Genomic DNA, 13584 nt, shown 5'->3' with positions numbered 1-13584 from the left:
AACAGTGGCATAACTTGTAGTAGAGGCAGAACTTGAAGTTATGGATACCCACATGTCACATTTGTGGTCGGCAAGATGGCCATGTAAATCCAACCAACCGTATACTTCATACTTGATGTGCTCAAAGTTGTCAGTGAGTTTTTAAATAAATTAATATAATAATATATCAAATGAATTGTGTGGATAAATTTCGAGAACTCATGAAAACATTTGGTTGAAATGTTCTCTTGTAAGTATTTCGCCATCAACATCTTGTTGTGACATCTTACATGGTTCAATGGGATCTCCATAAAAGAAAGCTACCTGTTTCGGTAATGATAATAAAAAAGTCGTGTAACCATTTTGGCAGGAGAAAATTTTACATTAAACTGGAGAAATATAAAAGATCTTCTTTCCTGGCAGCCAACTGGCCCATGTGCTCCTTTATAAAAAAATTAAACTTTATTTAAACTCTTTATGTGTGTTTAAACAGTACTTTAAAGTGGTTGCGGAGGATGAGAATATCCGTCAAAGACACATCATTTTTCAGTTTTTTATAATTGTCGTTATACATGAATATTCTGTAAACTATTTGTTCTGTCATGTAAGATAATTTATTTAAACAATTCATTTGTTTTTATTCTAAAATGTTTATGCTAATTTGTTTAAATTACAACAAAACACACATTTAAACGTACATGGACACGTTTCAATAATGAGAATTTAAGTAGAAAATGCAGTAAAATGATTAAAAATAAAGAATGTTGAAATTTCACTTTGTGCTTCGTGGAGAACAGCGTTGTCTTTATTATGTTTTTTTTTTTTTAATTAACAAATTACTAAGTTTTATATTTAAAATCTCAAGTGCCATTTTGCTCTAAGGGTTTCGTGAGAATAACCCTCTTAAGGGTGCCGTCTCTTATTCTTGTTATCTTGACTAAGGTGATGAACGAACGCCTGACAACAACACAACAGAATAACTGAGCAAGCACTTAAAGTCAATTAAAATGGAAAGAAGGCAATCAGCAACAGAAATAAAGACAGAAGTCGATTATAACAGAAGGCTGCATTTGCAGCTTTAGTGTGATTTGTGGCAATTTTCAGAAATAAATAATGCTTTGTCTCTTCCTGACAATGCACATCAACAACACATTATTGACAAATATAAATTATGTGCAAAAAAGGCATATAAATAAAATTAATATATACATCACTTACATAAACATAAAATAAATAAATCAATACAAAAACAAAATGAGCATAATATATAAAGGATCACAAAAAGCATTGGCTGGAGTTGGTCTACAGCTCCCTCTGCAGGTTTGACAAGGCAATGAAAACTGATTAAAGCATTTATCACCAAAGCAAAAAAAATAAATAAAAATACAAATTATTAAAACATAATTTCCCTTGACGCCATAATGAATAAGTAAAAGCATAAACACACACGTTTCCACTGCTGTAGTTCAGGATGAAGTAAAGCTAATAAATGTTCTTCCTGATCCAGTAAACAATGAATAATAGTAATGAGTGAATAAAGACTATACTGCTTTATATATACACCAACAGTCAAAAGTTTGGATAACAACCTATGCCTCTAAAATATTTAAATTATTTAAAATGTGTTTCATATTTTCTTACAAACTGTGGCCATCTTAAGGGACAGTTCACCCATACTCACCCATACTGTTGAAAAACTGAAAAATGTCAGGGGGAAAAACTCTTATTGACTTACAGTATTTTTTGATCAAAAGAAGAAACTCAAAGGTAAAACCACTTGGCTGTGACTACTAATCAAACTGAACACAACACACTTTTCAGATTGGATCCGCACAGCCTTTTTGTTGAATTTAAAGCCTGCATAACCGTAAAGTTGCTGAGACTTTTACTTCATTATATTGATGTGCTTGACACCTTAACTAAATTTTGAGTGGGAATGAGCTATCACTTTGCACATCATTCCCTCATAAAAAAGTAACGGTAAGAGGGGCGAGGTTAAGAATATTGTGGCGAAAGCAGTCAAACTGACATCAACAAAGAAGGACCGCCACTCCATAATGGAGAAGCAAGGACTTTGCTTAAAGATTATTAAATCAGTTTACCTTTTTTTTCTATGGACTAACTTGCTTAAGAATAACTTTTCACTGAACAAATAAGTAAAAAATAACTAAATTGTTCACCTTAAGCACCAAACCTAGTTCCTGGAGGGCTCTGCACAGCCCAGTTTCAACCCTAATTAAGCTCACCTGATCAAACTAATTGAGCCCATCAGGCTTGTTTGAAACCTCCAGGTAAAGCTGCGGCCACACCTGACTTATCTCCCGATAGACTTCCATTCATGCGCACGCGAATGCGTCAGACCGGAAACGCAGTGTCATGCGTCAAGTTTCGCAGGTTGCTGCGGTATAAAGCTTGGTATTCAAGCTTGGTAAACTCTGACCTGCGAAAACGCATCACTTGACAGCGTGAGACCAATCGAGGATCAAAACATGACCTCTCTGGACAGAAATTTAAAACATGGAGCAATCGCTCGCTTTTTTTATTGTCTAATCCCGCACCGTTTCGCATCGCTGTATGACAGAATTTCACACACACAAACTCTAGTGTGACCGCAGCTTTAGTATGTTGAGGCAGGGTTGGAACTAAACTGTGCAGAGCTGCAACCCTCCAGTAACTGTCTTTGACACCTGTGACCTAAAGGATAACACATGGACTTTAGGGATACATGTCCACCAAAGTGTTCATTTTATTAACCAGCCATTTTCTCTGTTGTCAATGAAAATAACGGCAGCAGCATAATGAGGAGTTGAGCGCTCAGTGTTTTTTAAAATGCTCTGACAGTTAAAGAAGCCATCAGCTGAGCATTTTTGGAAATAATTATGACATTTTTAGCTGCACAAAAATGCTTTGGTGGACACATATCTTAAAGGAGAAGTGCACTGCACTTTTTATGTTGCTAAGCAACCACTGTATCAAGGATATTGGTGCAGGAGCATGTAATTACAGGTTCTTTTACCACACAAACTTGACATCATTCAATTGCTTAGGCCCATATCAATTGGTTTTTTTGAGCAGCTAAAAAACGGTAGCATTTTTCTAAAGATGCTCATCTTTGAGTGCTTCTCCAACTGCCAAAGCTTTTAAAAAACTATTGGGTGCTCTGTGCTTTGTGTTAAACACACACTGAGTGCATTGATATGCTGTAGCCATTTTAAAAAGTGTGACACTTCCACTGAGAACAATATAAAAAAAATGCTCAGCTCAGGAAAAAACTATTTTGTGGACCTGTGTTTTTAGAATGCAGAATGCTTACCACCAATAGAACACCATTTTAAAAAGGTGCTTATCCCAGCAAAAAAAAAATAATATACTATATATATAATAATATATATATATATATATACTTTCAAAATTCAAATTAATGTCTTGACCAAACAAAACATGATAAATCTATACAAATCTATAGCATTTTTGGAGTACAAAATAAAAGTTGAAAAATAGCCAAGAACAACTGAGCTGATCCAAAACATCTGACTGTTAAAATACATATAGAATGCATTGCTATGAATAGTATAAACACTATGCTCTACACTGTAAAACCTAACATTAAGCAATGTTGGACTAATAATTAAATCTGAAAACACGTCACGGTGAGTATTTAGTCCCATTTAAATTCAACCAAAATGAACCTTAGATGTGATGCATACACAAAGACACTTAATAACAGCTCTAACTAAATAACTATAAATTATATGTGTTTGGAAAGTCGACACATCATATTTACAGTTATTCCAATGCCTGTGGCTAAAAAGGCAACAGTAATCGTCTGCAACAACAGCATTGTTTATACGGTCCCTAAACACTTTCCATTACAAACTAGCGGTGCAGTTCAAACACTCCAAAACACTAAAGAGACTCAATTCCTTCAAGAAATCCTAGAGATGTTGCAGACAAATAAACACAGCCTCAGCTTCACAAGCACAAACACCATCATTACTCACCATTCAGAGCATATATCCCTGAACATGTGTTACATTGTAAGTCTTAGAATTATTCTAGTGTCTGATTCCTTCAAAAAAATAAATGCATTATTTGGGTAGACAAGTCTATAACACTATAAGCTAAACATGACAACACTATGCTGAAGCTTTTAAATAAGGTTTGTAAGGGTGTTTACGAACCATCTACACCAGGGCTGGGTGATAATATTGAACATTCACACAATCTTTCAGGAGACACTTTTGTCACATTTTAGTTAATGTTTACACAACAAAGATATCTGTTTTCCAGGAGTTGTCAAAAAGTTACCCATTCACATGGATACACAAAATTAACTAAATATTGCTGTACTTTGCATGTCAAACCAGTAGTTGGCGATAAATAAGTAAAAACACTACACATTCACACGCAAATATAAATATGTAGTCCACCGTTCTTGTTATGAATGTGGCTTTAACTAATTTGGATTTTTGTCATTTACACAGTTAGAATAAAGATATCAGTATCAGATTTAAAAACATACTTCGTGAAACCTGTTTTCAAAAGTAATTTTTTAGGCCACAAAAGTGTAAATTAATGGGCAAAATGTTAAGTAAAAAGTTTTCTGTTTTTAGTAGAAAACTGTCATGTAATTAAAAACTACTTTTATTAGCTATTAAAATAGCTATTAAAAGTAGCTATTATAAATGTTCTTTTATACCGAATATGATAACTTATGATTATGATGAAAATATAGTAAAACAATAAATAAATAAATAAATAAATAAAGTGAAAACATTTCTGAAAACACAAGGCAAACTGTACGACCTATTTGCTGATTTTAGAAAAGAGCATTGTGCTGCGCTTCATATGTTGTTAGGCAACTACTGTATATCAATGTTCTTGGTGCTGGAGTCAGGCATTTTTCAGCACAGAGTTGATGTTTTTATCTGCAGGCACACCAAACAACCCATTAAAATGCAAGGTGCAGCAGACAGTTAAAATGCGAGGTGCAAAATACTCGCTGCCAATAGAAAACATTTAGAAAAGGTGCTTATGAATGCAAAAACTGCATTCGGCATGACATTGCAATACAATTTTGATTAAAACAAATTTTAGTCAATCAGAATCTATTCTGTTTTAAAAGAGTGCAAACACTTAAGAATGCAAACAATAAACTTGCAGAGTATCATTTTTTATAAAAAGAATGTTGCCGTTGCATTGACAAGGACGCTAATATTGTCATCTATACAGTTATATACCTTCAGAAGAAAAACTGTTATGGTTCAGACATATTGTTCTGCAAATTTCCATTGGTAAAATCTGGTTATTTCAACAGAAATCTCTACACTTGGAAATTTCAAGTAATGGCAAGATTATCCCAACATTTCACCAGTGACCACACCTTTACTATTACCTATACTGATTCAAAACAATAAACAATCTATTTACTTATCACTCAAATAGTGCTATTTACTATTGTATTAGTGACAAAATGTAATAAATTATTAACTATTAGGAACACAGACATTCATACTGAAAAGATTTATCACCCAACCCTGAACTACACCGCACCAAACTATTCACAGTCTCCACAGTCGACGTAACCTGATTTCACACTGATACCTGAACGTCTACAGCAGTCAGAAGTATCAAACACACTGACACAATTTCTCAAGAAGGAATAAAGTAGGAATGGCAAAGATGCAGAGCCAACGGCGATATTTCCAGCTTCACGTTTTGCAGGGAAAAGTAAAGAAAGGAAGCGAAATAGATTGTCTCAGACGTCAATAGCGACGCCGTGTTTGGTGGAGATCATGTCTCTGGTGCCGGTCAGATACATGAGCACTGAGCACAGATGAGGGAGTGTGGCTGTAATGGTTACGTACAGCCAGTATGAGATTGGTGCTGTGTTGCCGAATGGACAGACCCAGAGGCCGTGGCGAACCCCGTCCCGGATGTGGTGCGATGTCAGCGAGATGAAAAGCATCCAGGGCAGAGAGCACCAGGAGTCTTTGAGCCGGCAGGCCCACATGAGGAGGCGCAGAGAGAAGCAGAGCGCTGGGATCAAGGTAGAGCAGTGCAGAGGAGGCCTGTGTGGCAGATTCACAGCAGCCTGACAAAAACAGACCACACTTATTAGCAGAGAAAAATAAACATTATATGTTATATATGCAAAAAGAAGCCAGGTATGGGTTTCGATTCAAATCAATCCACAAGATAGAATATTGATTAAAATGCAAATGTTTTTATGATATTTCTAAAAATGATCAGTAGCATTTTTCATGTGCACAGATACATAAAAAACATGCCCGTTTTATTCAGATGCATGATGGAACAAAAAAATAGTCAAATTATCAGAAAATATTTACTTCCCAGAAGGTGATGTGGATGTGAAGTGGCCAAGATTATCCAAAGGAAATTAAGTACCTGTGCACATTTAAACTTTGTAGTTGCTTTCAAACATTTACCCTCACTCTAAACAGTAACACTTGCTAGAGAATAGACTATTTATGTTGTTTCCTGATAAAATAAAATGTGAATGCTAAGTAGATGTTGTTTGCAGGTGTCCTGTTATAATGTTGTGTTCAAGCCCGATAATTCTGACCATAACTTAATGTCCATTACAAAGTAGGCAAAATTGTAATGTCCTGACAGCGGCAAATATCTCTGGTTGTAAATTTAACTTGAGTACACTATTTATGTTGAGATTTAAATACATATTCCTATAACGTTTTAATAGTTAAAATATGTTTTTCTACTTGTTTATACACTTACGCAGTACTTTTAAAATAAAAGTGCTTAATACACTTTTTTTGAAATCATTATTGATTTTTGTGTATACCAATGCGATTATTTATGATTAATCCCAGACAATTATGCGATAAATTGTGGTTTAAAATATTAATAATAATAATAACAATAATAAGCTGTTGGCCAGCACTAGTTTGAACATCTATTTTTTGTTGAACCTCGTATAACAAATTTAATTAGCATGTTTTCATGACATTGTCATTTTTATTCAAATCAATTAAGCATGTCCAGATTCACATAATTAATTTCAGACTTAATTAATAAATACATTTTTAATCGGTCAATAACTAAGATACATCGAGCAAAATCATTCCTTTTTTTTTTCTTTTGATGATTCATATTATTGCATATACTGTACAATATGTAATACTATTGACCTTATTCTGCAATGTGGTAATGGACTCTTTTTTGTGATAGTTTTAGTACTTTTGATTCAGTTTCCATTGAGAGAAATTACTAGGAATAATAAATAGCAAAAAACAGTAAAACTACTATCTCTACAAACAAGTGTGTTCAAGGCATAAAACATAAATAGTAGAATAATATAATAAGAAAAGCTCAGTTTGCAAAATCAAGCAGTAGGGCTGGATGATTTGGTCTAAAATCAAAATCATGAATAATTGAACAGTTTAACTCGATTACGATAAATTAACAGTTAATATCTTTTTACATAAATATTTTTTGCCCTCATAGTTCACTGATAGGTTTTGTACAATAAATATGTTCACATATTACAAGGCAAGTGAGAGATTTCTGAATGAAGGGTGCATTACTTATTTTTAAAATAATTGAAAGAAACGCACACTATGACTATTTATTGAATGTAAACATTGAACAACTGAAAATGAAACACACATTGCCTAAAATGAACAGTCACTTTTTTCTTATAAAAAACTGACTTGCACTTTTGGAAACAAAATTAAATTATTTTGAATGTTTTTCATATTAATAGTAGAAAATAAGCAGAATTTCTTCTTAATAAAATATATCTTGCATATCCTGTAAATAATATTTTAAACATGCATTTCTTGAATCTTCTGTAAACATATATTTTGATGTAAATAATAAGTTTAATGTAATAGAAAATATGCCATCTCGAGGCATCTCTTGAACAGCTTCAAATCAGCATCAATGAAGTGCAAAGTAAGGCTCAAGAATGGGTCCATTGTCCTAATTCAACAGATCCACAGTTGCCACAGAAGTATAAATAAAGGCTTAACATAGCGGGGTCACGTGACTCCGCAACGCGGTAGGGAAAGTAATTGAAAAAATTTACCTTGACAAATTAGATTGATTATAACTTCTGAATTTTGAAGCTATTTCGATTTCGATTAATCGCCTAGGACTATCAAGCAGCATAACGGGCTGTTTTTAACGTTTAAAATTAATGGAAGTGAATGAGACTAGAAGTCTCGAGCCAAAAATTATACAAAGGCAGCACCCGCTTTAACAAGTAGAATAAATACAATAGACCAGGCTTGTTTTGTTTTTACCTTTCCTGAATTTGTTAAATTTTAAAATAAAAGAAGACATTTCTCTTGACGATAATCTTAATATTTCATATTGTGCTAATAAAATAAACAAAGAGGACTCACTTTGATTGACAATGATCCAGCCATGTAGAAGTGGTCCAGGTCAATGACCGAGGCCAGAAACCCGGCCAGGATGACTTCATAGAAGTCACTTTTCTTCCTCAAGCCGATCACGATGGCCCAAGACCACAGACCAATGATGGCGTGGACAGTGTTATCGAAAAGAGCCCTGAGCCACAGATGATGCTGGATGAAGGGTAGCGTCAGGAAGTGGTCAGCGACGAAACAGAAAGCGCCTAGGCCTGCGCTGGCGAACAGAGAGGCAGTGCTGAAGGTCTGGAGGAGCGCCTGCGCTTTCTCTGTCTCCACGGCCAGATTCAGAGGCACAGCCATACCTATAGATGAGGAGTCCAGCTTGGAGTAAAAGCCCCTCATCGCTGGCCTCTTCCATGGAGGGGTCAGAAACCTGATGTACTGGAAGACAAAAGCAGATTCCAATGAAAGCAGACAATAAACATATGGGGCTCTATTTTGACGGTCCATGCGCAGAGCGCAAAACGCAGGGCGCAAATGCTTTCAGGGCGGGCCAGGACCCGTTTTTGCTAATTTAAGGATGGGAAATCTGTCTTGCGCCAAGGCGCATGGTCTAAAAGGGTTGAGTTTATTTTCTCAATGAGTTATAGGTGTGTTTTGAGAATAAACCAATTAGAGTCTCATCTCCCATTCCCTTTAAGACCCAGCTGCATCACGCCAAAAGTGCATTCGCTATTGACGGGACGCAATATAAGTCTACGTGGAAAAAAATGGGCATTTCACAAGCAAACAGTTAACAGTTGACAGTTTTTTAACAGAAAACTGTTAAACAGAGCATCTACTGCGTGAGAATGAAAGATAAATGATCTACTTTCACTTTCGCTCTTGGATAGGGAAACCTGTATGCACAGACATCAATTAGTCTATAAATAATTAATTTCGTTTGTTAAGTGCAAAGATTTGTTTCAAAACTATTTCTAAATTCAGTTCTAATTTCTAGCAAACGAATAAATGAACAATAATGACCAAGTGTGGTCAAAATACTGAGTTATTTCCAAATACACCTGCCATGCCCCATATGGTCTAAAACCTGGCAGGTGGGCAAATCTAAGCTTGTTTTTAATAAAAACAAATATAAATATGGATATGATAAATAATACTGCTAATAATAATAACATTATACAAAAGCAAATTGTTATGAATGAACTGAAAAAGCCTCCCGAGATGAAGAAGACATAAAAGCAGTGATTTATTCATATTTATGTATGCTAGAAAATAATATGTAATATTTTAATCCTTTATATTTATCCTATATCTATTCTTATTATATCCTATATATATCCTTAATATTTAATTTTTTTCATATGTAAAGATATTTGCCTATTGCTCTCTTGTGCGTATTAAGCAGTGCGTAAGCGATGCGCAGAGTTTAGACCAGGTTAGTTTTGGTCTAATGAAAAATCTATTATAGTTTCTCAAAATAGCAACGCGCCAGCGGTCCACTTTAGAACGCCTTCCTTTTTAGACCAGAACGCCTATGGGCGCACAAATGAGCGCTAATGCATTTGCTATTTAAACAGCGTAGCGCAATGCCTCAAAACCACTCTTGCGCCAAGCTGAAACTACCAAAAGACTTTTGCGCCGCGTATTGCGCCACACTGCGCCGGGTGTATGATAGAGCCCATAATGTTAAAATGCCATTGATTTACTAATGATATAGGCGACTTTTTTCTATTGAAGATTTTAAGCTGAAACATTGGTTCTTGGTGGTTCATAAAATGCAACTCGGTGGCTTTGGGCAGAAAATAAATAAATAAATAAATAAATAAATAAATAAATAAAAATATATATATATACACACACAGTCAAATTAAAATTACTTTTCTATACACACCAGCAGACATGTTCCAATAATGCTTGTTTTTAGCTTCTGTTTAATTATTTTTGAAAATTTACAAACAAATAACATCCATGGAATGTTGCAGGTTGATTATCTCAGACTATTGCAGCAAGGTTATTTTGAATAGCTTAAAATAACCTATACAGAATGCTAATATTGCAACAAAACAATGAATTCCCAGAACTTTGCAGGGGGAATAATTTTAAATTACCCAAAAAATAACCTTATCAAAAATCATTAAATAATAGAATGTTCACTTGTAGTTTTACAACCTAATCATTTTCTAGAAATTCTACGGGTCATTTGTAGGGTTGTTTATAACCGTGTGAACTAACCTAACAATTAGGGCTGTCACAATATTCAATGTATCGACCTACCGCACAACACATATACATGACCTCAATCATTTTTGGTGCAATATACACTCACCGGACACTTCATTAGGTACATCTTACTAATACCAGGTGGGACCCCCTTATGCCTTTAGAACTGTCTTAATGTATCGAGTCATACATTCAACAAGGATTGGCATCCAGTGTGGTCTTCTGCTGCTGTAGCCCATCTGCCCTCAAGGTTGGACATGTTGCACATTCAGAGATGCTCTTCGGCATACCTCGGTTGTAACAAGTGGTTACTGTTGCCTTTCTTTTTTGGACCACTCTTTGTAAACCCTAAAGATGGTTGTGTGTGAAAATCCCAGTAGATGAGCAGTTTCTGAAATACTCAAACCAGCCCTCTGGCACCAACAACCATGCCACATTCAAATTCACTTAAATCAACTTTCTTCCCCATTCTGATGCTCAGTTTGAACTGCAGCAGATCATCTTGACCATGTCTACGTGGCTAAATGAGTTGCTGCCATGTGATTGGCTGATTAGAAATGAGCAGTTGGACAGGTGTACCTAAAAAAAGTGACCGGTGAGTGTATATCGCTCATACATACAAAGCAATTCTAGCAACATTTTAACTGATTTTGCAACATCTCTATTGTTAGTATGGTTAAATAAATATTACTCAATTTACTGCAAATTACCCAAGTATATTTTCAAGTGAGAGCCTGACAATTGAAAGTAGATCTGGTAGCAGATATCGCAGCCTCTATTACTTGTTACCTTGCACTTTTTTGTTAACATTTATTATTTAATTTAAGTTTATTTAGTTTTTCACATTCTGATTCTAATGCCTCATTATTAAATTGTTAAAATGATTGTAATTAATTGAAATATTCTTAAAAATATTATGTGTTCTTAGGAAGAGTGTATTGTGATAATATTATATGGTCATTCTGCTATTATATAATGAGTGGCATAAAATGGTCTTAAAATTACAATAATATTGTCTATCGCAATATATTTTGGTGCAATATATCGTACAACAAAAAACAGATATTGTGACAGGCCTACAAACGATTCTATATGTTCACATAATTAGCTGCAAAATGTAGTCAAAACATGTTCTATTGATTATATTAATCCAATTGTATAGTGAAAAAAAATATTACAAGTGTTAAATGTAGAGGGAAATTTAAACAGGGATCAAACCTGTGGGTTTATTCGGTTTCTTTAATATGTCTCTAATCTGAACACACTTTTCCACAATCTTTCTGATAATTCTCCAGTACATGCATTCTTTAATAAAAACACACACTCGCATTATTTAAAAAGCAATGCCCATTTCATTTCAATTATTTATAAACGTTATAAATGTTTTTTTATTAAATAATTGCTGGTGGTATTTTAGATATTGGAAAGATTTGTCAAGCATAATAATGTAAAAGCAAAAAAGAAAAAAAAAGTTGTCTTTTTTAACAATTCACTAAAAGGGAATATTAGGACAATGTTGTTATAATTTTCTAAAAAGTAAAAAAATATATATAACATTATCAAAAACAAACCTTAATAAAAGTATGTTCAGTGATTTTCTTTTTTTAATTAAGAAGAGGCCAATGAGCTTATGATGTGGATTAAAAGTCATAAAATTGTAAAAAAGAGAAATGCATAAATAAAAGTTATGTTTTTTGCACAGACTTCACAGGACTACAATGTGCTTTTTATTTTGTTTTAACCACAAACCGTTTTGTCTCTAAAATTGCTGGTAGACTGTAACTTGTATAGTATAAATTACCAAGGACCATGATTTAAGCTAAAAATCTTCTTTAACGTTCTGCTGACTAAATAAATAAATGAATAAAAACTACATATTACATATTCAACTACATATTTAATGGCCTGTGCGTAAGTGTGAATTAACTATTTATTATAATTTTGAGGTAAATTATTCAGTACACCAAGGTTCTGTTTATTTATAAAAGCAGATGTAATGGCAGTATTTCATAAATATAAAAATGACTAAGCACAGATCAGTGAATGATGACTCCATGATATTTCATGACTATGACAACAAATTGTTAATTAAATGGTCACCAGAGTTAGGTGTACACATATGTAACTGTTACTTACATAAATATTTATTTACTCAAAGACGCTCTTAAAAACAACGTGTAAACCTTCAAACAGTGGGGAGAAAGTCAACCCGTTACAGGTTTACTAAGAAAAAGAATCTAAACGAAAACGTTACATTTCATAATGAATGCATTAAATAATGAAGGCATGCAGCCTGTCGAGATATTTAACATTTAACGTGATTGTTTTAAGTCTTATTTTTAGCAAAATAACACTGATATTCTGCGTGTACTATAAAATAAATTCAAATTACTCTATTGTTGGTACAATTGGATATCTTGGTCTAGCAAGGTTTAATAAAAAGAGTATTAGCTTTGAAGCTAACTAGCTTATCAGCTAATCCATAGCTCAAGGTACATTAAATTTATTAGCCAACATAACAACGTCCGCATAAACTGATTCAACGGCACTGTTCTCCTCTAGTTTTAGACATGGCTACAATGACCAAAATAAGGCACTAATAGGTACTGTTTCCTCACCTCATCTCATTCCCCTCACCGGTCTGACGGACTGTTTGTTCTCTTGTAATGTTTGAATCGCGAATCACTGAATCGGTTCCTTACTGCTTCGTAAAGCTTTGAAATCTTTGCGAATCGTTTGTTTAAAACAAGTGACTCGGTCATTCGGAGCGCGTATCATCAAACCACAAAAGTAAACAAATTTCTGTAAACGAGATTTCGTTGCGTCATTTGATTCAAAAATGCAAAAAAAATTGTAGATAATGTGCACATTTGCTGATACTGCATGTGATAAAAGTTCAGTATAATTTTTTAAATAAGTTTTATGACAAGTTTTTTAAAATGCAAAATAAGAGTTTTTGTTGTGTCATAAAGAAACTTTAACAGAATAATAAAAAAGTAACTTAAATAATAATAAAAAAATAATT

At 33.9% G+C, this 13584-nt stretch overlaps 1 protein-coding gene across 1 annotated transcript; it reads right to left on the bottom strand.

Moving 5' to 3' along the window:
* Nucleotides 1-417: 417 nt before the first annotated feature.
* Nucleotides 418-13251, bottom strand: tmem267 (transmembrane protein 267). Its single transcript, NM_001003574.2, has 3 exons — nt 13178-13251; nt 8367-8777; nt 418-6073 (listed from the first exon to the last, which is right to left on the bottom strand). Exons 2-3 carry the CDS (start codon nt 8736-8738, stop codon nt 5738-5740), a joined length of 708 nt encoding a protein of 235 aa, NP_001003574.2. The 5' UTR covers nt 8739-8777; nt 13178-13251; the 3' UTR covers nt 418-5737.
* Between the last annotated feature and the right edge of the window lie 333 nt (nt 13252-13584).

This window comes from Danio rerio, chromosome 10, assembly GCF_049306965.1.
Source record: "Danio rerio strain Tuebingen ecotype United States chromosome 10, GRCz12tu, whole genome shotgun sequence".
Lineage (NCBI taxonomy): Eukaryota > Metazoa > Chordata > Actinopteri > Cypriniformes > Danionidae > Danio > Danio rerio.
The sequence above is the reverse complement of the archived record's forward strand: the minus strand, read 5'-3'. Positions and strand labels throughout refer to the sequence as shown.

Bases quoted from the DNA above. Each gene is read 5' to 3' on its own strand.
- tmem267 (NM_001003574.2), bottom strand. From the start codon at position 8,738: ATGAGGGGCTTTTACTCCAAGCTGGACTCCTCATCTATAGGTATGGCT. The intron at 6,074-8,366 runs GTGAGTCCTCTT...TGTTTTTGTCAG, and splicing joins CTGGATCATTGTCAATCAAA to GCTGCTGTGAATCTGCCACA.